The 23,926-nt window shown below is 32.9% G+C and overlaps 1 protein-coding gene across 1 annotated transcript; it reads left to right on the forward strand.

Annotated features, from left to right (window-relative positions):
- The first annotated feature begins 346 nt into the window (after positions 1 to 346).
- On the forward strand, positions 347 to 15,696 carry LOC144433876 (tRNA (guanine-N(7)-)-methyltransferase-like). The gene is made up of 6 exons (XM_078122267.1): positions 347 to 441; positions 1,266 to 1,438; positions 6,183 to 6,367; positions 7,789 to 7,902; positions 13,837 to 13,938; positions 14,482 to 15,696. Exons 1-6 carry the CDS (start codon positions 362 to 364, stop codon positions 14,602 to 14,604), a joined length of 777 nt encoding a protein of 258 aa, XP_077978393.1. The 5' UTR covers positions 347 to 361; the 3' UTR covers positions 14,605 to 15,696.
- The last annotated feature ends 8,230 nt before the right edge of the window (positions 15,697 to 23,926 follow it).

The raw sequence follows: 23,926 nt of genomic DNA on the forward strand, positions 1-23,926 counted from the left end.
TTTTAAGTTCAATTCCCAAACGAAAATACATGTTCACAAAGATGCTGAGTATACTCTACCTGTATATTGCCTAAAATTGTCTTTCCGAGTGTTATATGTCACTTCTTGAAATGTATGATTGGGATCCTGATAGATTTTAAGATCGATCTCAATGGGATAAACTAATTAGTGGGTTTTAACCATAGACCGTTCGATGTATTCAAGCAGGACAATTGTTTTAAAATTTCAGTTATTGGGCGAGGTACTCCATGGTACATGGGGTAAGGCGCTTTTCCCGATCGCTTAAGGCGCCATGGTGTTACCGCCCTCTATTGTCCACCACCACCACCACCACCACCACCATAACATAACACAAGACAAAATGGCTGCTTCCATGCCTCAGAAGCGATACTACAGACAACGTGCTCATTCAAACCCTATGGCTGATCATAGTTTTGATTAGTAAGTGTAGCTCTGGATTTCAACGTAACAAAACAGTGGCCTGTTGAATGGGTCATTTTAAAGACCGTTAATCATTAGGACGAAGTGGGTCTCAAATGATCGCTAGGAAGTGCCGCCCATGCAGTTACTGACACTAACAGATTACATTGTACATTGGCTATACACTGAGCAGATGTTGCAATATTTTCACCCATGTGTAGTTTCATACAATGAATGCCCATGTCAGCACAGGCTTAGTTATTTTTACGAAAACAAACAAAATAAACAAACAAATGATAAATAAATAAACACTGACAAGCATCAACAAGAGAGTTTTAAATTACAAATCATTATCAACTACAAGAATTACTATGTATGTATTCCTATACTGTACAATTATGACCATTTCACATATAGGAAAACATATAACAATTCTTGTAGTTGATAATGATTTGTAATTATACTCTTGTTGATGCATGTCAGTATTTATTTATTTATTTATTTATTTATTGTTTGTTTGTTTGTTTTTGTAAACATAAAGCCTGAGTGCCCTAGCTGTGATGTCAGTTACTGTTATTCACTTTGAAATATTTGTGATTATGAGCCACGGTGTCACCAGTATATGCAGTAGTTTACTATCTAAATACATTAGTCCTGCTTGCACATGGTGCACACGCTTCCCTCAACACCAAGGGACGACTTACTCCATATGCAAGCAGGACTACATATACATGTACTGTTCATATGTAGTAATGGTAACTGTAAGTTTAGATTCCTAGACTAGAGTTCAATAGTTACTTTTTAAATATGGGTGAACTTGAGTTTGTATCTATTTATACTTGTAGTCCAGTCAAACCAGAAGCCATGGATTGGTCTCAATATTATCCAAGCTGTTCTAAGATGAGAAAAGATGACAATGATGACAAAACTCAAACTTCATCCACGGTAGAGGATGAAAAGATCAGATGGGGTGAAGTCAAGTTTGCAGATGTTGGCTGTGGGTATGGAGGTTTGTTAGGTAAGTTATGATTGCAGGGAAGGGAGGTTGGTTGTTGTGTATTTTATGGTTGTGGGTATGGAGGTTTGTTAGGTAAGTCATGGCAGTGGGTATGAAGGTTTTTACCTCCCATATGGGAGTGCTGTCATGCTTTGTGTGTGTGTGTGTGTGTGTCTGTCTGTCTGTGTCTTTCTCTCTCTCTCTCTCTCTGGACACAGAATCTCAAAAACTACAGCATCGATTCTGATGACACTTGCTACATCCAATGAATATTAATGAGTCATTTGCATAACTAATGGCGTTCAGTAAATTAGGCTATATCTTTGAAATGCATATAAATGCAATATAGTTTAATACATACGTTAACCATCAAAAGTGCATATGTCTTATAAAGTCTAGATTTAGCTAAAAGCTTTTATGAATAATTTGCATATTTAATGACTTTCAGTAATTACGCTTTATCTTAAGAATGCAGGCTTCAAATGTCATAGAATTTAGTACATACATGTATATCAACCCTAATAATGCAGGCTTCAAATGTCATAGAATTTAGTACATACATGTATATCAACCCTAAGAATGCAGGCTTTAAATGTCATATCATTTAGTACATACATGTATATCAACCCTAAGAATGCAGGCTTCAAATGTCATAGAATTTAGTACATATATGTATATCAACCCTAATAATGCAGGCTTCAAATGTCATAGAATTTAGTACATACATGTATATCAACCCTAAGAATGCAGGCTTTAAATGTCATATCATTTAGTACATACATGTATATCAACCCTAAGAATGCAGGCTTCAAATGTCATATAATTTAGTACATACATGTATATCAACCCTAAGAATGCAGGCTTCAAATGTCATAGAATTTAGTACATACATGTATATCAACCCTAATAATGCAGGCTTTAAATGTCATAGAATTTAGTACATATATGTATATCAACCCTAATAATGCAGTCTTCAAATGTCATAGAATTTAGTACATATATGTATATCAACCCTAAGAATGCAGGCTTCAAATGTCATATAATTTAGTATATACATGTATATCAACCCTAAGAATGCAGGCTTCAAATGTCATAGAATTTAGTACATACATGTATATCAACCCTAATAATGCAGTCTTCAAATGTCATAGAATTTAGTACATATATGTATATCAACCCTAAGAATGCAGGCTTCAAATGTCATATAATTTAGTATATACATGTATATCAACCCTAATAATGCAGGCTTCAAATGTCATATAATTTAGTACATACATGTATATCAACCCTAATAATGCAGGCTTTAAATGTCATATCATTTAGTACATATATGTATATCAACCCTAATAATGCAGGCTTCAAATGTCATAGAATTTAGTACATACATGTATATCAACCCTAATAATGCAGGCTTCAAATGTCATATAATTTAGTACATACATGTATATCAACCCTAATAATGCAGGCTTTAAATGTCATAGAATTTAGTACATACATGTATATCAACCCTAAGAATGCAGGCTTCAAATGTCATAGAATTTAGTACATACATGTATATCAACCCTAAGAATGCAGGCTTCAAATGTCATATAATTTAGTATATACATGTATATCAACCCTAAGAATGCAGGCTTCAAATGTCATAGAATTTAGTACATACATGTATATCAACCCTAAGAATGCAGGCTTCAAATGTCATATAATTTAGTATATACATGTATATCAACCCTAAGAATGCAGGCTTCAAATGTCATATAATTTAGTATATACATGTATATCAACCCTAAGAATGCAGGCTTCAAATGTCATATAATTTAGTACATACATGTATATCAACCCTAAGAATGCAGGCTTCAAATAATGCACACCTGTCCTATGAAGTTTGTTGATATAGCTTTTACTTTTAGTGGATTGAGTAGTTTGAATTATTTTCAGCAATGAAGCTATATCTTGCACACTTTAAATTCCATATAATTTGGCACATACATCAACTATAACAATACACACATATACTTTAAAGCCTGTTGACATAGGTTTTTAGTTTTAATGATTACTAGTAATATGAATAATTCATTATTTATGGTAATTAGGTTTTATCTTAAGAATGCAAGCTTCAAATTTCATGTAATTTTGTGCATATACTAAACCACAACAATGCGCAAGTTTGTTGACATAGCCTTTACTTTTAATGAGTTATTTCAATAATTGATGATCTTAAGTAGTTAAGCTATATCTTTGGAATGCAACTTTGTACATCCATCAACCATAACAAATGATACGCACACTTGATGTAGTTGTTTATATGGTAATGTGATATGTAATTAATGTATCAATATTCATCTTTCGAACACAGGCTTCAAATTTCAGATAATGTAGTACATGTATTGATGGTAAAGAAGTGTATGTGTCTTAAAGCTTGGAGTTGTAACTTTAATAATAGCTGTATGGTTAACTTGCATAATCACATAGTTTCATATAATTAATTTTCCAATTAAGTCGTACATCATGTATAATAGCTATATAGTTCGGAATTTTACATTCCAATAACGCGTGTAGGCCCCAAAATCTATGGTTTTGCCCTTACAGGAGGCATTCAGTTTAAATCTGGTTTGGGTATGTTATAGTCTTGCTGCTAGACCTTCTGGCTCTTTTCTGATACGTCGCTTTTTGAGAGCGGAACAACCGAACGTCTAGCGAAAGTCATTTTTAGACTTGGCATTCCATCGAGATGATGTATGGCTCACTGTACAACATTTTACCCACAACTCTCTCTGATTTGTAGTGTTGGACATCATCTCCTTGAAGTCAGACAAATCTCACCAGTGTATAGGGTTTTGTAAAAACATTTTTTCCATTTGGCAAGCGTAGAATTGCCACTGATGAATTTCTGAATACCCATTTTCATCCGTTCTGGTATCAGTGATTTATTGTAGAAGGAGTAGCAATTTTAGGAATTTGTCAGAAGATTTTCTTGAAAGACATGAAGAATATTTGCGACGAAACTAAGGAAAATATATGCACCTGTTATGACTTTGCCAAAGATACAGATTTATTTGAATAGGTATGACAAAAGAAATTTACATACTAAAACTCATCATACACACTGACTACCCAAGTTATTGACACTTTGACAGTGAAAAGTGTTTTATTCACAGCACATTTTTAATTTAGTTGTTAGTTCATTTTTGTACAAAATTTAGAACTTTATTTTTGATTCCTAAACGTACTTTTGCTACATATTAATTAAACTTAATTACTATGCTTAAAATGTTGAAAAGTATGGATTATTGAAAAAGTTATAAAATAAGGAACCTCCAAGCATACCAATCAGAGAGTTGTGGGTAAGATATTGTACAGTGCATGGCTGTGGGTTGGGCAATTCATGCATATATATATTAAAATATATTCAATAACCCATGGCCTCTATAATATTCCCTGCATGCAAGTATTGACAAACACATTTACATCACTACTACATCTTATCAGTTTATGGTAATTGTGTTTGATGAGTGTGTTGACATTGTCATTCACACATTTCAATTAAGGCATTGGTGGTTATTTTTACAAGCCCCTCCTTAAGCTGAATATGCATGAAAAAATTTCTCTGATTGGCTGTTATTTGTATTTCTGGAATGCGGATATGACTTTAGTTAGATCAGCAATATACAAATTAGGTAAAACAATCTCAATGTAGGTAAAGAACTTGTATCTTGAAACTGCGTGGTGAATGGGGTTGAAACTTGGTGGGTATGTTTCTGGAGGTATTATTCTGCAGTTATTGTTGAAAACATTTTGACACAATTGGCCATTGCAACCATGGCCACACCCTTAGCAACAGTGAAATGATTATGCATATTACAAAGATAACAACCTTTACAGGGATGGGTAGGTAAGTGAATAAAGATTCAAAAATGTATGCAAATATGCCTAGAAGTAGGACCATGCCCATAGCAACAGCTAAGTGATGGTTTATATTGCAAAGATGAAAAGTGGGAAGGGTAGGCAAGTTTGGATTCCACAATTGTATGCAAATATCCATACCAACAAGATCACACCCATAGCAACAGACAAAACAGCTGTACTGCAACGGCATTGGTGCTATTTTTTATATTTGTATTCATATTCATATTCATATTCAGATTGGATTTTATTATTCACTTACATTGATCAGGTCGAGATAGTTCTGTCTGTACATGCATTATAAAAACAACAGTTGTTTGATGACATCTATTTGTATGGCATCAAATTTGTTAATACCATGTGACCAAATATTGGCAAATAGTCTAAAATCATGACACAGTAAATGGATGAGGTGTGTTGCAAAACATATTACGGTCATTTATGCACAGACATTAGTAGGTATTCTGAACTTGCAGACAAAGTTGCCTGAAAGCATATAATGTGTAAAAATGTGAATTTTGGTCAAAAAATTGTATCTCAAAAAAGTACTCAGTCAGTGAGACTGAAACTTGGTGAGATGTTTCTGGAAGTGTTATTCTGATTATTCATGCAAATTAAACATCACAATGAAAAACTACACAAAAAATAAACACGTGATTTGTAGGATTGATGTACATGTATGTACCAAGTTAAATGAAATTTGAAGTTTACATTCTGAAATAGCCTAATTTACCAAAAATCATTGATTTTAAAAAACTATACCATCAGGCTTTATATGATATGTGTGCTTTGTCATGGTTGATGTATGTGCCAAATTATATATCTACGACAAACACATGTGTTGTTTCTTTTTTCCTTCAACAAGTTGAACTGTCGCCACTGTTCCCAGACACATGGATGCTTGGTATGGAAATCAGAGTCAAAGTATCGGATTATGTGAAAGACAGAATTACTGCATTGAGAGTAAAGCATCCGGGAGAGTATCAAAATATTGCCTGTATTCGTACCAATGCCATGAAATATTTACCAAACTTTTTCAAAAAGGGACAAGTAGGTGTTACAGCAAGTTTGTTACATATTCTTGTACAGGATGGCAATATTAACTCGCCATGTATAAGTAGTCAGGATGCCATGACTGAAAACAAATGTGCTGCTTGAAATACAATTTTTAGCACAACTGAACTGATAAGGTTCATTAGTGCTATAGTGTGGATGTATGTGTATGTAAACAACTTAAAGTCAAAAAACACTGGACCGATTTCCATGGTATTTGGTGGGTATATTGCCTTGGGTGTCTAGTTAGGAAATTGTTCAAATCAAAATGATCTTACCGCTGGTGTGTGATTTGGGTAAAAAAAATGTGATTTTTGGTCAAAAAACTTTAACTTAAAACTTAGCAGATCAATCTGAATTTGGTTGGAAATGTTCTTAGGGGTGTTTAGATTAAGAATTGTTCATGACATGATGATCCCATCAGTGATATGGAAATTAGGGCTAAAAATGTGTCTTTTTGGTCAAAAATCTATCAATCCAAAATTATTGAGCAGACTAGTTTGAATTATGATGGGAACATTCTTAGTGGAGTTTAGATAAGAATTGTTCATAATATGATGATCTCATCAGTGATATGCAAATAAGGGCAAAAATGTGTCTTTTTGGTCAAAATCCAAAACTACTTAGCAGATTAGGCTGAAATTTGGTGGGAGCATTCTTAGTGGTGTTTAGATTAAGAATTGTTCATAACATGATGATCAGTGATATGTATGTATGTACAAAGATAACAACAGGGATGGGTAGATAAGTGACTAAAGATTCAAAGAATGTATGCAAGTATGCCTACCAACAGGGCCATGCCCATAGCAACAGCTAAATGATGGTTTATATTGCAAAGATGAAAAGTGGGAAGGGTAGGCAAGTTAATAAAGATTCCAAAACTGTATGCAAATATCCCTAGCAACAAGACCATGTCCATAGCAACAGTCAAATACAGTTTTGCTACAATGCCATTGGTGCTATTTTTTGACATGTTTGATGAGAGTAACGTCTGGGCTATCAGGAAACTGATATTGTTGATATTCGTGCACAAACTCACAGTAGACAGTTTCTATGGTAACAATGACATTATTTAAGGAAGCTAAAACTTTAAAAATGCCATATATTGTGCCCCAGAATTGGTATGAAGAAGTATGTGTAACATATAACAGGGAAGTTATTTATAGATTACATGATCTTTTCAAAGGTCATAAAACCAATTAGTTGCCCATGCCCCAAAGTCAGAAATTTTGCTGAGATCGTCCAGTTTTCATTTGTGTGTGTGTGTGTGTGTGTGTGTGTGTGTGTGTGTGTGTGTGTGTGTGTGTGTATAGTTATTTAGCCAACCATCTAGATATTGAAATTTCACAATACTAATTACATGATGAAAATATTTTATAATATATATACAATATGTATGTATTATTTTGTTTTTCCAGTTGACAAAAATGTTTTTCTTATTTCCTGATCCCCATTTCAAGAAAACTAAACATAAATGGAGAATTATTAGTACAACACTGCTAGCTGAATATGCGTATGTCATGGCTGTAGGGGTAGGTACCGGTACATGTCATTTTATATCATGGCTATTGAAAATAGCACAACTCGCAAACAATACACAGATTCTATTCAAGTGTCTAACCCCATGTAATCACATGCAAGCTTTCCTGTAGGAGTGTCCATTGACCTTTACCTTGACCTACAGGGTAGACCATCAAAATTAAGCCATTACTTACAGATTACAGACACTTGTAACAATTATGTGTGGCTAATGTCTTTTAGATCATGTCTATAGATAATGCAGAACCAGATAAACGTACACATGCATTACTTTTGGTGCTCATATCACTTTTTACTCAATGGCAGCCAAATTTGTAGTGAATAATTATGATTGATCAATCAAAAACGTCAATACATACAAAATAAATTCAAGTGTCTACCTCATATTGCCAGGTTTAAAGGGAAAGGATACCCTGGAATTTAACAATTTTTAAGAAAAACATGAACGTTAAACATGACGAAATGTGTTAGTTTCATTCACTTTCACTCATCGGTATGGGAGAAGATGTTGTTCAAAACATCTCTGCACTTAGGCGGAAGTGATGTACGGACTTAAACACCATCCAAGTGTCTACCCTCATATCATTAATGATGAGCTTTCTAATGAGACTTTGACCTTGACTAACATTTTCAAGGTGAAAGGACCAGATTTTTTCTTTCTATGTTATTAGAAGTTAAATAAAAAAGACTCCATTTAAATGTCTATACCCCAAGTGTTAGCATTCTTTTGATATCTTGACCATTGTCTCTGATATCTTGACCATTGTCTTTGATTTCCATATTGAAGGTCACAAAGCAAATTGGTCAATAAATTATAATGTTTTGTATCTAGAGACACCATTCAAATTGGTTAATAACTTATAATGTTTTGTATCTAGAGACACCATTCAAATTGGTTAATAAATTATAATATTTTGTATCTAGAGACACCATTCAAATTGGTTAATAACTTATAATGTTTTGTATCTAGAGACACCATTCAAATTGGTTAATAAATTATGATGTTTTGTATCTAGAGACACCATTCAAATTGGTTAATAACTTATAATGTTTTGTATCTAGAGACACCATTCAAATTGGTCAGTAAATTATAATGTTTTGTATCTAGAGACACCATTCAAATTGGTCAATAAATTATAATGTTTTGTATCTAGAGACACCATTCAAATTGGTCAATAAATTATAATGTTTTGTATCTAGAGACACCATTCAAATTGGTTAATAAATTATAATGTTTTGTATCTAGAGACACCATTCAAATTGGTTAATAAATTATAATGTTTTGTATCTAGAGACACCATTCAAATTGGTTAATAAATTATAATGTTTTGTATCTAGAGACACCATTCAAATTGGTTAATAAATTATAATGTTTTGTATCTAGAGACACCATTCAAATTGGTCAATAAATTATAATGTTTTGTATCTAGAGACACCATTCAAATTGATAAATTATAATGTTTTGTATCTAGAGACACCATTCAAATTGGTCAATAAATTATAATGTTTTGTATCTAGAGACACCATTCAAATTGGTCAATAAATTATAATATTTTGTATCTAGAGACACCATTCAAATTGATAAATTATGATGTTTTGTATCTAGAGACACCATTCAAATTGGTCAATAAATTATAATGTTTTGTATCTAGAGACACCATTCAAATTGATAAATTATAATGTTTTGTATCTAGAGACACCATTCAAATTGGTCAATAAATTATAATGTTTTGTATCTAGAGACACCATTCAAATTGGTCAATAAATTATAATGTTTTGTATCTAGAGACACCATTCAAATTGGTTAATAAATTATAATGTTTTGTATCTAGAGACACCATTCAAATTGGTTAATAAATTATAATATTTTGTATCTAGAGACACCATTCAAATTGGTCAATAAATTATAATGTTTTGTATCTAGAGACACCATTCAAATTGGTCAATAAATTATAATGTTTTGTATCTAGAGACACCATTCAAATTGGTCAATTAATTATAATGTTTTGTATCTAGAGACACCATTCAAATTGGTCAATAAATTATAATGTTTTGTATCTAGAGACACCATTCAAATTGGTCAATAAATTATAATGTTTTGTATCTAGAGACACCATTCAAATTGGTCAATAAATTATAATGTTTTGTATCTAGAGACACCATTCAAATTGGTCAATAAATTATAATGTTTTGTATCTAGAGACACCATTCAAATTGGTCAATAAATTATAATGTTTTGTATCTAGAGACACCATTCAAATTGGTCAATAAATTATAATGTTTTGTATCTAGAGACACCATTCAAATTGGTCAATAAATTATAATGTTTTGTATCTAGAGACACCATTCAAATTGGTCAATAAATTATAATGTTTTGTATCTAGAGACACCATTCAAATTGGTTAATAAATTATAATGTTTTGTATCTAGAGACACCATTCAAATTGGTTAATAAATTATAATATTTTGTATCTAGAGACACCATTCAAATTTGTCAATAAATTATAATGTTTTGTATCTAGAGACACCATTCAAATTGGTCAATAAATTATAATGTTTTGTATCTAGAGACACCATTCAAATTGGTCAATAAATTATAATGTTTTGTATCTAGAGACACCATTCAAATTGGTCAATAAATTATAATGTTTTGTATCTAGAGACACCATTCAAATTGGTCAATAAATTATAATGTTTTGTATCTAGAGACACCATTCAAATTGGTCAATAAATTATAATGTTTTGTATCTAGAGACACCATTCAAATTGGTTAATAAATTATGATGTTTTGTATCTAGAGACACCATTCAAATTGGTCAATAAATTATAATGTTTTGTATCTAGAGACACCTTTCAAATTGGTCAATAAATTATGATGTTTTGTATCTAGAGACACCATTCAAATTGGTCAATAAATTATAATGTTTTGTATCTAGAGACACCATTCAAATTGGTCAATAAATTATAATGTTTTGTATCTAGAGACACCATTCAAATTGGTTAATAAATTATAATGTTTTGTATCTAGAGACACCATTCAAATTGGTTAATAAATTATAATGTTTTGTATCTAGAGACACCATTCAAATTGGTTAATAAATTATAATGTTTTGTATCTAGAGACACCATTCAAATTGGTCAATAAATTATAATGTTTTGTATCTAGAGACACCATTCAAATTGGTCAATAAATTATAATGTTTTGTATCTAGAGACACCATTCAAATTGGTTAATAAATTATGATGTTTTGTATCTAGAGACACCATTCAAATTGGTTAATAAATTATAATGTTTTGTATCTAGAGACACCATTCAAATTGGTCAATAAATTATAATGTTTTGTATCTAGAGACACCATTCAAATTGGTCAATAAATTATAATGTTTTGTATCTAGAGACACCATTCAAATTGGTTAATAAATTATAATGTTTTGTATCTAGAGACACCATTCAAATTGGTTAATAAATTATAATGTTTTGTATCTAGAGACACCATTCAAATTGGTTAATAAATTATAATGTTTTGTATCTAGAGACACCATTCAAATTGGTCAATAAATTATAATGTTTTGTATCTAGAGACACCATTCAAATTGGTCAATAAATTATAATATTTTGTATCTAGAGACACCATTCAAATTGGTCAATAAATTATAATGTTTTGTATCTAGAGACACCATTCAAATTGGTTAATAAATTATAATGTTTTGTATCTAGAGACACCATTCAAATTGGTCAATAAATTATAATGTTTTGTATCTAGAGACACCATTCAAATTGGTCAATAAATTATAATGTTTTGTATCTAGAGACACCATTCAAATTGGTCAATAAATTATAATGTTTTGTATCTAGAGACACCATTCAAATTGGTTAATAAATTATAATGTTTTGTATCTAGAGACACCATTCAAATTGATAAATTATAATGTTTTGTATCTAGAGACACCATTCAAATTGGTTAATAAATTATGTTTTGTATCTAGAGACACCATTCAAATTGGTTAATAAATTATAATGTTTTGTATCTAGAGACACCATTCAAATTGGTCAATAAATTATAATGTTTTGTATCTAGAGACACCATTCAAATTGGTCAATAAATTATAATATTTTGTATCTAGAGACACCATTCAAATTGGTCAATAAATTATAATGTTTTGTATCTAGAGACACCATTCAAATTGGTCAATAAATTATAATGTTTTGTATCTAGAGACACCATTCAAATTGGTCAATAAATTATAATGTTTTGTATCTAGAGACACCATTCAAATTGGTCAATAAATTATAATGTTTTGTATCTAGAGACACCATTCAAATTGGTCAATAAATTATAATGTTTTGTATCTAGAGACACCATTCAAATTGGTCAATAAATTATAATGTTTTGTATCTAGAGACACCATTCAAATTGGTTAATAAATTATAATGTTTTGTATCTAGAGACACCATTCAAATTGATAAATTATAATGTTTTGTATCTAGAGACACCATTCAAATTGATAAATTATAATGTTTTGTATCTAGAGACACCATTCAAATTAGTCAATAAATTATAATGTTTTGTATCTAGAGACACCATTCAAATTGGTCAATAAATTATAATGTTTTGTATCTAGAGACACCATTCAAATTGGTCAATAAATTATAATGTTTTGTATCTAGAGACACCATTCAAATTGGTCAATAAATTATAATGTTTTGTATCTAGAGACACCATTCAAATTGGTCAATAAATTATAATATTTTGTATCTAGAGACACCATTCAAATTGGTTAATAAATTATAATGTTTTGTATCTAGAGACACCATTCAAATTGGTTAATAAATTATAATATTTTGTATCTAGAGACACCATTCAAATTGGTTAATAAATTATAATGTTTTGTATCTAGAGACACCATTCAAATTGGTTAATAAATTATAATGTTTTGTATCTAGAGACACCATTCAAATTGGTTAATAAATTATAATGTTTTGTATCTAGAGACACCATTCAAATTGGTTAATAAATTATGATGTTTCGTATCTAGAGACACCATTCAAATTGGTTAATAAATTATAATGTTTTGTATCTAGAGACACCATTCAAATTGGTCAATTAATTATAATGTTTTGTATCTAGAGACACCATTCAAATTGGTCAATAAATTATAATGTTTTGTATCTAGAGACACCATTCAAATTGGTCAATAAATTATAATGTTTTGTATCTAGAGACACCATTCAAATTGGTCAATAAATTATAATGTTTTGTATCTAGAGACACCATTCAAATTGGTCAATAAATTATGATGTTTTGTATCTAGAGACACCTTTCAAATTGGTCAATAAATTATAATGTTTTGTATCTAGAGACACCATTCAAATTGGTCAATAAATTATAATGTTTTGTATCTAGAGACACCATTCAAATTGGTCAATAAATTATAATGTTTTGTATCTAGAGACACCTTTCAAATTTGCACAATAACTTTGCCATTAAACACACAAGTTGGGATTATGTTTTTGATTGAAGGCCTGTTTACAATATATTTGATTTGTACTGTACCAGTACCATTCAATACATGACACATGTAAAGTTTAAAATGCAATCTTCAGGTTCTACTTTCAAGTCATTTTGCATGACAGTCTGTTGAGTTTTCACAGAAGTCTGTTGAGTTTTCACAGACGCCTGTGGAGTTTTCATAGAAGTCAACTTTACATGGAAATCAGTGAAGTTTTGACAGAATTCTGTTGAGATTTCATAGAAGTCTGTGGAGTTTCTATTGAATTGAATCTTTGTAATTACCATGCATGTACATGGAATTTCCATGGATGTCTTTGGCATGTATTAAAGCATGTGTGAACTGAATCTCATCCAGCCTTCCTTATACATATGTATGTACCATCACTGATTGCATTATAATTTTGTCTGTTGTAGGGACTGGTATATACCATTACTGATGTCAAAGAGGTGCATGAATGGATGAAAAGTCACTTCTCACAACATCCACTCTTTGAATACATACCTGAAGATCAACTGGTAAGTTATGTAATAGAAAATAGTAGAATCCGATAACTTCAATCGGACACATGGATATAGCAATGTGTTTTGTGTGACAGGGGTTGGAATTATCATTTTAGAACATAGGTTATAATGTATCATTTTTGGAACACCAGTTAATAGAATGTATCATTTTAGAATGGTGGGGGTTGGGGGTTTATAACATATCATATCAGAAAACGGGTTATATTAGAAAATATCATTTGAGAACACGGGTTTGAATTTTCTTCCTCAGATACACAGCTAAAGGGAAACACAAGAAGTTGAAACTTTTCTCTTGTGAACTTGTAATTGTAGACCTTTCTGACATTCCTATTTCAAGCTGTGCAACTATATTAAACATACACAATAACAACTTATTAAAAGTTTATCCAGAGCAAAAAGTTCTTGTTTTGAATGTGAAAATAGCCTGTGAAAATACGAAAGTGGTAAAAAAAAGTGGTACTTGATTAGTAATGAACTTGCCATCACACGTTTTAATGCTTGATTTTAACTTTTATTTTAATTATGTTTTTGTCTTAGAAAGATGATATTGTTGTGAGTAAGTTGTATGGAAGTACTGAGGAAGGCAAGAAAGTTACAAGGAACAAAGGAGACAAATATACAGCTATATTTCAAAGAATTGAAGACCCAGCCATGTCATGACACCACTGAATGTAACTACAGTATCTGACACACAATCCAACAGTTAGACTTGACAGTCGTTCAAGCCTTTTTTTTGCAACGTTTCATCTAAAACAAAGTCGTCGCCTCGCTCCATAGCACTAAATACTAATGCGAACTGATAGGAACTGCAATTGCCAAAGGCACGAACTGTGAGTGCCAAAGGCACGAAGAGTCGACAGTCGTTCGAGCCTTTTTTGTTACGTTTCATCTAAAACAGAGTCGTCTCCTCTCTCTGTAGCACTATATACTAATGCGAACTGACAGGAACTGCGATTGCTGAAGGCATGAACTGTGAGTGCCGAAAGCATGAATGACTGTTCTTCCTTGCCACTCCCTTACACATTAACAGTAAAAACATTTTTTACTGTAGAATGTTTGACATTGGGGTCATTGTTCTCAAAGCTTGTCAATCAAAATCAACATGGCGTCACCAGAGTCACCAAGCGAGTTAACATATATCAAGACGCATTGGAGAAACTTGGATATTCACATGTGAAAGACTTTCAGGGAAGAAAAATTATATGCATGATAACAGTCCATGAGTTGCAGATGGAGCCAATTGAGCTCCTTCGACTCGCAGCTAGCTAGTAGACTGTACACGTACATGACACCATAGACTAGTGAGCATATGGGCATGACATTGTCAATGAAATTGCCGTGTTGGGCATCGAGGTCGTCCAACTACGTCATTTACAAATGTCAAAAAACGCTTGGTTTCAAGCTTAGGAAAGGTAAATTACTTGATTATGTCAATAAAATACATTTATGGGGTCAAATTGTGTATGTGCAGTGTATGTGTATACATGCGTTGAATGTTGAGTGAACTGTATGCAAATCATACGATACCGATAGAGTAAAGCCCAATTCCATGACGTCACATCATGAACCAGTAATAGAAAGGGAGATACAGCAAGCGATGACAGTCACTCGTGCCTCCAGCACTTGCTTATCATTATGCGATTATAGTATTGCTCCAGATCGGAGTGAGGCAACGACTTTAGTTTTAGATAAAACATAGCAAAAAAGGCACAAACGACTGTCCACAGTCTATCCAGCTTTAAATAAAGTAGTTTTGATGTACAGAATTGTCTTGTACCATGAAGTACTTTTGATGTTGTACGAGATGATTTGAAGAGAATAAAACAAAAGAAAACATTAATATGTTGTGAATGTGTTCAATTACAAAATGACTAGATTAGGATGTAAGACTGCCAACATTGAGGTATTGACAAACGGAGCCTGTTACAAACAAGGAAATAAATGGATTACTAACACTTGGCACAGCATGTTGGAAGTACAGAGCCTTGTATTACATTTCATGCTTTTGATAAGAACAATTTCATGGCTTCTTTATGCTGTCCTACTAATTACTGCTCGGGGTGGCTGGCCAGGAGATACAAGAACTACCCGGGCACAGACAAGTGGCCAAGTCGCACTTAGAAGTCAATATTTATATGCACTGGGCATGGGCCTACAAGTACACATTGACCAAATTTTAGTGTTGTTATCTTTGTAATATGCATCGTTATTTCATTGTTGCTAAGGGCATGGTCATGGTTGCTAGGGCCAATTGTGTCAAAATGTTTTCAACAATAACTGTAGAATAACATCTCCAGAAACATCCCACCCCCAAGTTTTAGCCCCATTCACCATGTAGTTTTCAAGATATTTAGTTTTTGACCAGAAATGAGATTTTTAGACTTAATTTGCACATCACTGATGGGATCATCATTTTGTGAATAAACCTTCATCTATACATCTCTAGATGCATCACCAGTAAATTTCAGCCAAATTGGCTCAGTACTTTTGAAATTATAGATTTTTAACCAAAACTACACATTTTACACTAATTTGCATACCACTGAAGGAATCAACATGTCATGAACATTTCTGAGTCCTAAACACACCTAAGAACGCTCCCACCAAATTTACGCCATATCTGCTCAGTAGTTTTGGAATTATACATTTTTGACCAAATGGACACTTTTTCAGCCCTAATTTGCATATCACTAATGGGATCATCATGTCATGAACAATTCTTACTCTACACACCCGGCCCCTTAAGAACATTCCAACCAAATTTCAGACCTATCTACCCACTGAGTAGTTATTGAGTTTAATTTTATGGGCGTGGTCTTGTTGCTAGGTATATTTGCAGACAATGTTTATTCATTTGTCTATTAATCCCTGTTATCTTTGCAATATATGTAATCATTTGGCTGTTGCTATGGGCGTGGTCTTCTTGCTAGGCACATATACATTTTTGGAATGTTTATTCAGTTGTCTATTAATCCTTGTTGATATCTTTGCAAAAAATGGATCATTTAGCTGTTACTATGGGTGTGGTCTTGTTGCTGGGCACATTTGCATACATACACACATTTGGTTGCTAAGGGCGTGGTCATGGTTGCTAGGGCCAATCATGACAACATGTTTTGAAAATCTGCAGAATAACACTTCTAGAAACATCTCATGAAGTTTCAGTCTTATTGACCAAATACTTTTTGAGACACATGTTTTTGACCAAAATTCACATTTTTACACCTAATTTGCATATCACAGATGAGAGCATTATATGCTCAATATTTCAATCTTCATCTATACACCCCCAGATGCATCCTCATTAAACTTCAGCCACATTTTTAGCCCTAATTTGCATATTACTGATGGCATCATCATGTCCTGAACAAATCTTAATTTACACACACCTAAGAACTTTCTCACCAAATTTCAGTCAAATCTGCCCTGTAGTTTTTGAGTTTAAGTTTTTTGACCAAAAGTGACATTTTTTGAACAATTTCCCAACTAGACACCAAAAGTAATGCCCCCACCAAATACCAAGGCAATCGGTCTGGCAGTTTTAGTCATCCACACACACATGCACACGCACACACACACACACACACACACACACACACACACACAAGGACAGACATCGCACTATGCCTATAGCACTACTGAATCTTATCAGTTCAGTTGTGCTAAAAGTGTGTTCAGGATCATGAACACATTTGAGATGGGAGCTTACACACGATGATCTATAGCGGTTGTAGCGTATTACCGAGAGAACGTAGCAAAACTGCTACAGTACTGCATCTATCTTTGTATGTGATGACGTTCTGCATAACGTGTGAGCTATATGCTAACCCTGTATGTCATATAAGTTGTACCTAGCCTGTAAGCTATATGCTAACCCTGTATGTGATGTAAGTTGTGCCAAGCCTGTAAGCTATATGCTATCCTTGTATGTGATGTAAGTTGTGCCTAGCCTGTAAGCTATATGCTATCCTTGTATGTGATGTAAGTTGTGCCTAGCCTGTAAGCTATATGCTATCCTTGTATGTGATGTAAGTTGTGCCTAGCCTGTAAGCTATATGCTATCCTTGTATGTGATGTAAGTTGTACCTAGCCTGTAAGCTATATGCTATCCTTGTATGTGATGTAAGTTGTGCCTAGCCTGTAAGCTATATGCTATCCTTGTATGTGATGTAAGTTGTGCCAAGCCTGTAAGCTATATGCTATCCTTGTATGTGATGTAAGTTGTACCTAGCCTGGAAGCTATATGCTATCCCTGTATGTGATGTAAGTTGTGCCAAGCCTGTAAGCTATATGCTATCCTTGTATGTGATGTAAGTTGTGCCTAGCCTGGAAGCTATATGCTATCCTTGTATGTGATGTAAGTTGTACCTAGCCTGGAAGCTATATGCTATCCTTGTATGTGATGTAAGTTGTACCAAGCCTGTAAGCTATATGCTATCCTTGTATGTGATGTATGTTGTACCAAGCCTGTAAGCTATATGCTATCCTTGTATGTGATGTAGGAAAGCATGGTTTCAACAGAAGAATATTGAGGCATAACATGACAATCTCATGTCCTCAGTGTGTGTGTGCCATGGCAGTGTGGCTTACACAGGGATTTGTGTATGAGACATGTCATATTCTCTGCAAAGAACTTACAAGAGTACATTGTTTTTGAATATAGATAGTTTCACTAAACAAGCACTGGTTTGAGCTTTATTCTCATTTAAATCATCCAAGATATAATTCCAGGGATTTCATTCAAAGTTTTACTGCTGCAGTTATCAAAAAGTTACAAAACTTTCAAGAATCAAATAAAATATTCTTATAAAATTGGTTGAAAATATAATTAGTATGCTATTATTATACAAAATTGTCAAATACATTACAACATTTAAAACACAAAATATGACAAGTACAAAATTACACTACAAGATAAACATACCAATATTTTGAGAATTAAACACTACAGGATGTGAGTTGTGATTTCTTTTCAATGTTCAATTTCTATAATTTCATAATATAATATTTTCATCTAAAATATTTCTATATCTATATATGCTTACTCTACAAATACATACATGTTTGTGAATTATGTAACTAATAAATGCAACGATCTCTACAATAAGTAACATATGTTACTGTGAAATTATGTAACTAATAAATGCAATGATCTCTATAATAAGTAACATGTTACTGTGAAATTATGTAACTAATAAATGCAATGATCTCTACAATAAGTAACATGTTACTGTGAAATTATGTAACTAATAAATGCAATGATCTCTACAATTAGTAACTGTGATGTTACTGTGAAATTATGTAACTAATAAATGCAATGATCTCTACAATTAGTAACTGTGATGTTACTGTGAAATTATGTAACTAATAAATGCAATGATCTCTACAATTAGTAACTGTGATGTTACTGTGAATTATGTAACTAATAAATGCAATGATCTCTACAATAAGTAACTGTGATGTTACTGTGAAATTATGTAACTAATAAATGCAATGATCTCTACAATTAGTAACTGTGATGTTACTGTGAAATTATGTAACTAATAAATGCAATGATCTCTACAATTAGTAACTGTGATGTTACTGTGAAATTCTGAGATGGCATACAAGATATTTTTCGCAAACCAGGACAAACATATATCCAGTTATTCAACACTAACTCAATATTTTTGGTATAGTAAACTTATATTGAAAGATTCACAACTGTGGATATTCCATACTGCTGTAAACTTATATTGAAAGATTCACAACTGTGGATATTCCATACTGCTGTAAACTTATATTGAAAGATTCACAACTGTGGATATTCCATACTGCTGTAAACTTATATTGAAAGATTCACAACTGTGGATATTCCATATAACTGCTGTAAATAAGACAAAACACTATACAATTCTTTTATTCCTAATTGTAAGCTTGGAATCAGTTCTAAAATTAAGAATACATTTGTGTATGATGTGTACAACAGCATTCATTCCAGGCTTTCTTTCACCTTGTATGCTGTCAAAACAATACACAGTACTTTGACTAATTACTCTCTGAAGTGGGAATGGCATATAAATCCCTGGGAGTGTCTTTTTAATCATTCTTATGGGGGAAATGGTTAGAAAAGCAGCTTCAACAATGAACCTTTTCAATCTACATGTATTATCAAAAATCTGAATAGTTCTGAGTACTATGGTGATGGCATTATGTACACAAACAAACAAACAAACAAACAAACAAACCAATAAGATGTAATCTGTTATGACTGACTACTTACAATGCTGGATTTAGTAACATGGTACATTTGTACCAATAATCCAAATGTTAAAACATATCTATCATTATCTGGCAACTAGTAAAATAGAAATAAGCAGAATGTAAAACACGCTTTTCTGGTTGCATTGTGTGAGAAAAGCTTACAACATAAATTGTTACACAAGAGCAAAATACACCAGTCCTGCAAATACAGACCATTTACAAATTATAAGTTTCCATTTGAATAATACTCAAATTATGGTCCAGTATTTACAACTATAGTTTGGATGCCAACGTGGTAGTGAGTCATCTTTAAGAGAGATCTTGAGATTCAATGAAGGACATTTACTAAACTACTACAATTACTTCTACCATGGAGTATTAGCATAAATTGTGCTTACTATAATACCTACATGAATACAACTGAAATAACAAAAAAAAAGAAACCTTGCACTGAGTTTCACCTTATTAATGTGCATGGTATCTAGTGTACGTCTTTCACATACTGTCTGTCAGTGGTGTTTCTCAATGTGCTTCAGTGTGCTTGATGAGTGTACATTTGTATGACGTTGTATAAATTTCAACTAGCCCAAAGACTTTTTGTGGTGTTACTATCAAGTTAAATTCTGAAAGTACGACCATGACAAGTTTCTGAGCGAGCAGTTTATCGACAATACACACTTCATTTACACATTGACAGATTGTTGTGGATACAACCAAGTGTGCTTAGAAGAAACACATGCATACAGAGTAGCAAAGACAATACCAGTGACACATGCATACAGAGTAGCAAAGACAATACCAGTGACACACACATACAGAGTAGCAAAGACAATACCAGTGACACATGCATACAAAGTAGCAAAGACAATACCAGTGATAAACACATACAGAGTAGCAAAGACAATACCAGTGATAAACACATACAAAGTAGCAAAGACAATACCAGTGACAAACACATACAAAGTAGCAAAGACAATACCAGTGACAAACACATACAGAGTAGCAAAGACAATACCAGTGACACACGCATACAGAGTAGCAAAGACAATACCAGTGACAAACACATACAGAGTAGCAAAGACAATACCAGTGATAAACACATACAAAGTAGCAAAGACAATACCAGTGACAAACACATACAAAGTAGCAAAGACAATACCAGTGACAAAACTTTCAGATATCTGCAAGTACAGCATACACGGCAAATTGCATATTATTAAGTTTGTCAGCAATTGTTGTGTTGGAATACATGTATGCCATATTCTTGTTGTAAAAACTATAAAAGATTGGTATATAGTTGGGCTAAAACTCCACAATCTGTGCTTGACGAAAAATATCATTTCCAACACTGATGAAATCAGTATGTTATATCCCTGTATGCTTACATAAGTTTTCAGTTTCCACATCCAATAAGTTACAAATATTCTAAGTTTCCTAGTTCATAAGAAACAAAAATTGTAATTAAAAGCATCCCATTCCTCTGATCTGTAAATACATTATTTCACATACTTTAGAAGCGTTAACCCAGTAAAAACTGTTGTTAAAGGAACAGTTGGGTTTTATATTTCAGATCATGTATAGAAAAGTACTACAGTCATACTGCTACAGTAACTGCTTTCTATGCATCACATCATCTTTAGGATAAATGGTTGTCAATGAGTTCTAAGTTTGAATACACAATTTGACATCAGGTTTTTCTACTACTTCAACTACTCATGTCTACACCATCAGTTGTGTAGTGGAATTATAGTTCACATTTGATTAGATTAGTAATATTATTTCTCTTTCAATTTTTATACATTTGGCTTACACACAGTATCAAATCATTCTAAAACATTTTTACCTTCCGTAAGGAAGGATATATATGAGAAGAAAAATTTGTGTGTGTGTGTGTGTGGTAATATACGCACCAAGGTAATATACGCACCAAATATCATGTTCAATCGGTTCAGTGGTTTTTGACATTTAGTTGCTTACACACACACACACACACACACACACACACACATACACACACACACACACACACAGACAGACAGCCAGACAGACAGACACTTTGCCATACCATGCCTACTGAACCTTATCAGTTCAGTTGTGCTAAAAACTCTTCCTCCTTATGCATGTTTGTCAGGGAATAAAGTTCAAACCCCATGATTGATACAACAACAGAACTGCACCAAAATTCTGATATATTGGTTCTGTAAAATCTTCTCTTTACACTAATGCCTTGTTAACCAATTTGGAGTACAAGTGCAGTTGTATTGCAATGACGAATGTATCAAGTTCAAGGTATTTTCAGAGTGATTAGCTGCAGTGTCAAGGTTTTCATTATATCAAGGCTACAATGTATTTTTAATTGGGGTTCCCAATTTGAACACTTTGCAAATACTGATGTTAAACGGGTACAGTATGTAATTTTATGGTTACTTTTGTTTAGACACAGTCTGTACTTTTATGGCTCTTGTTTCATATTATTCCAACTACATACATGTAGTTACATACATGTTGAATTGTATCTAGTAACTGGTACTGTAACAGTACTCCCTAGGTATTCTAGTAACTGGTACTGTAACAGTACTCCCTAGGTATTCTAGTAACTGGTACTGTAACAGTACTCCCTAGGTATTCTAGTAACTGGTACTGTAACAGTACTCCCTAGGTATTCTAGTAACTGGTACTGTAACAGTACTCCCTAGGTATTCTAGTAACTGGTACTGTAACAGTACTCCCTAGGTATTCTAGTAACTGGTACTGTAACAGTAATCCCTAGGTATTCTAGTAACTGGTACTGTAACAGTACTCCCTAGGTATTCTAGTAACTGGTACTGTAACAGTACTCCCTAGGTATTCTAGTAACTGGTACTGTAACAGTACTCCCTAGGTATTCTAGTAACTGGTACTGTAACAGTACTCCCTAGGTATTCTAGTAACTGGTACTGTAACAGTACTCCCTAGGTATTCTAGTAACTGGTACTGTAACAGTACTCCCTAGGTATTCTAGTAACTGGTACTGTAACAGTACTCCCTAGGTATTCTAGTAACTGGTACTGTAACAGTACTCCCTAGGTATTCTAGTAACTGGTACTGTAACAGTACTCCATAGGTATTCTAGTAACTGGTACTGTAACAGTACTCCCTAGGTATTCTAGTAACTGGTACTGTAACAGTACTCCCTAGATATTCTAGTAACTGGTACTGTAACAGTACTCCCTAGGTATTCTAGTAACTGGTACTGTAACAGTACTCCCTAGGTATTCTAGTAACTGGTACTGTAACAGTACTCCATAGGTATTCTAGTAACTGGTACTGTAACAGTACTCCATAGGTATTCTAGTAACTGGTACTGTAACAGTACTCCCTAGGTATTCTAGTAACTGGTACTGTAACAGTACTCCCTAGGTATTCTAGTAACTGGTACTGTAACAGTACTCCCTAGGTATTCTAGTAACTGGTACTGTAACAGTACTCCCTAGGTATTCTAGTAACTGGTACTGTAACAGTACTCCCTAGGTATTCTAGTAACTGGTACTGTAATAATTTGAGGTTCTAAAAAATATCAACAAATGTTATAAACTCATACTCCATTATAATGTATGTACATCAGACTGAGTTAGGTTGACTCTGATTCACTACTAACTAAATTTCATTATGTCTTGTGTATGCACATTTTTCACTGTAGCTGAAAATTGGGCCCAAATTACAAACTGTACCACTTTACCGTCAAATTGAGATTTGAATC

This window comes from Glandiceps talaboti, chromosome 4 (genome assembly GCF_964340395.1).
Source record: "Glandiceps talaboti chromosome 4, keGlaTala1.1, whole genome shotgun sequence".
Taxonomy (NCBI): domain Eukaryota; kingdom Metazoa; phylum Hemichordata; class Enteropneusta; family Spengelidae; genus Glandiceps; species Glandiceps talaboti.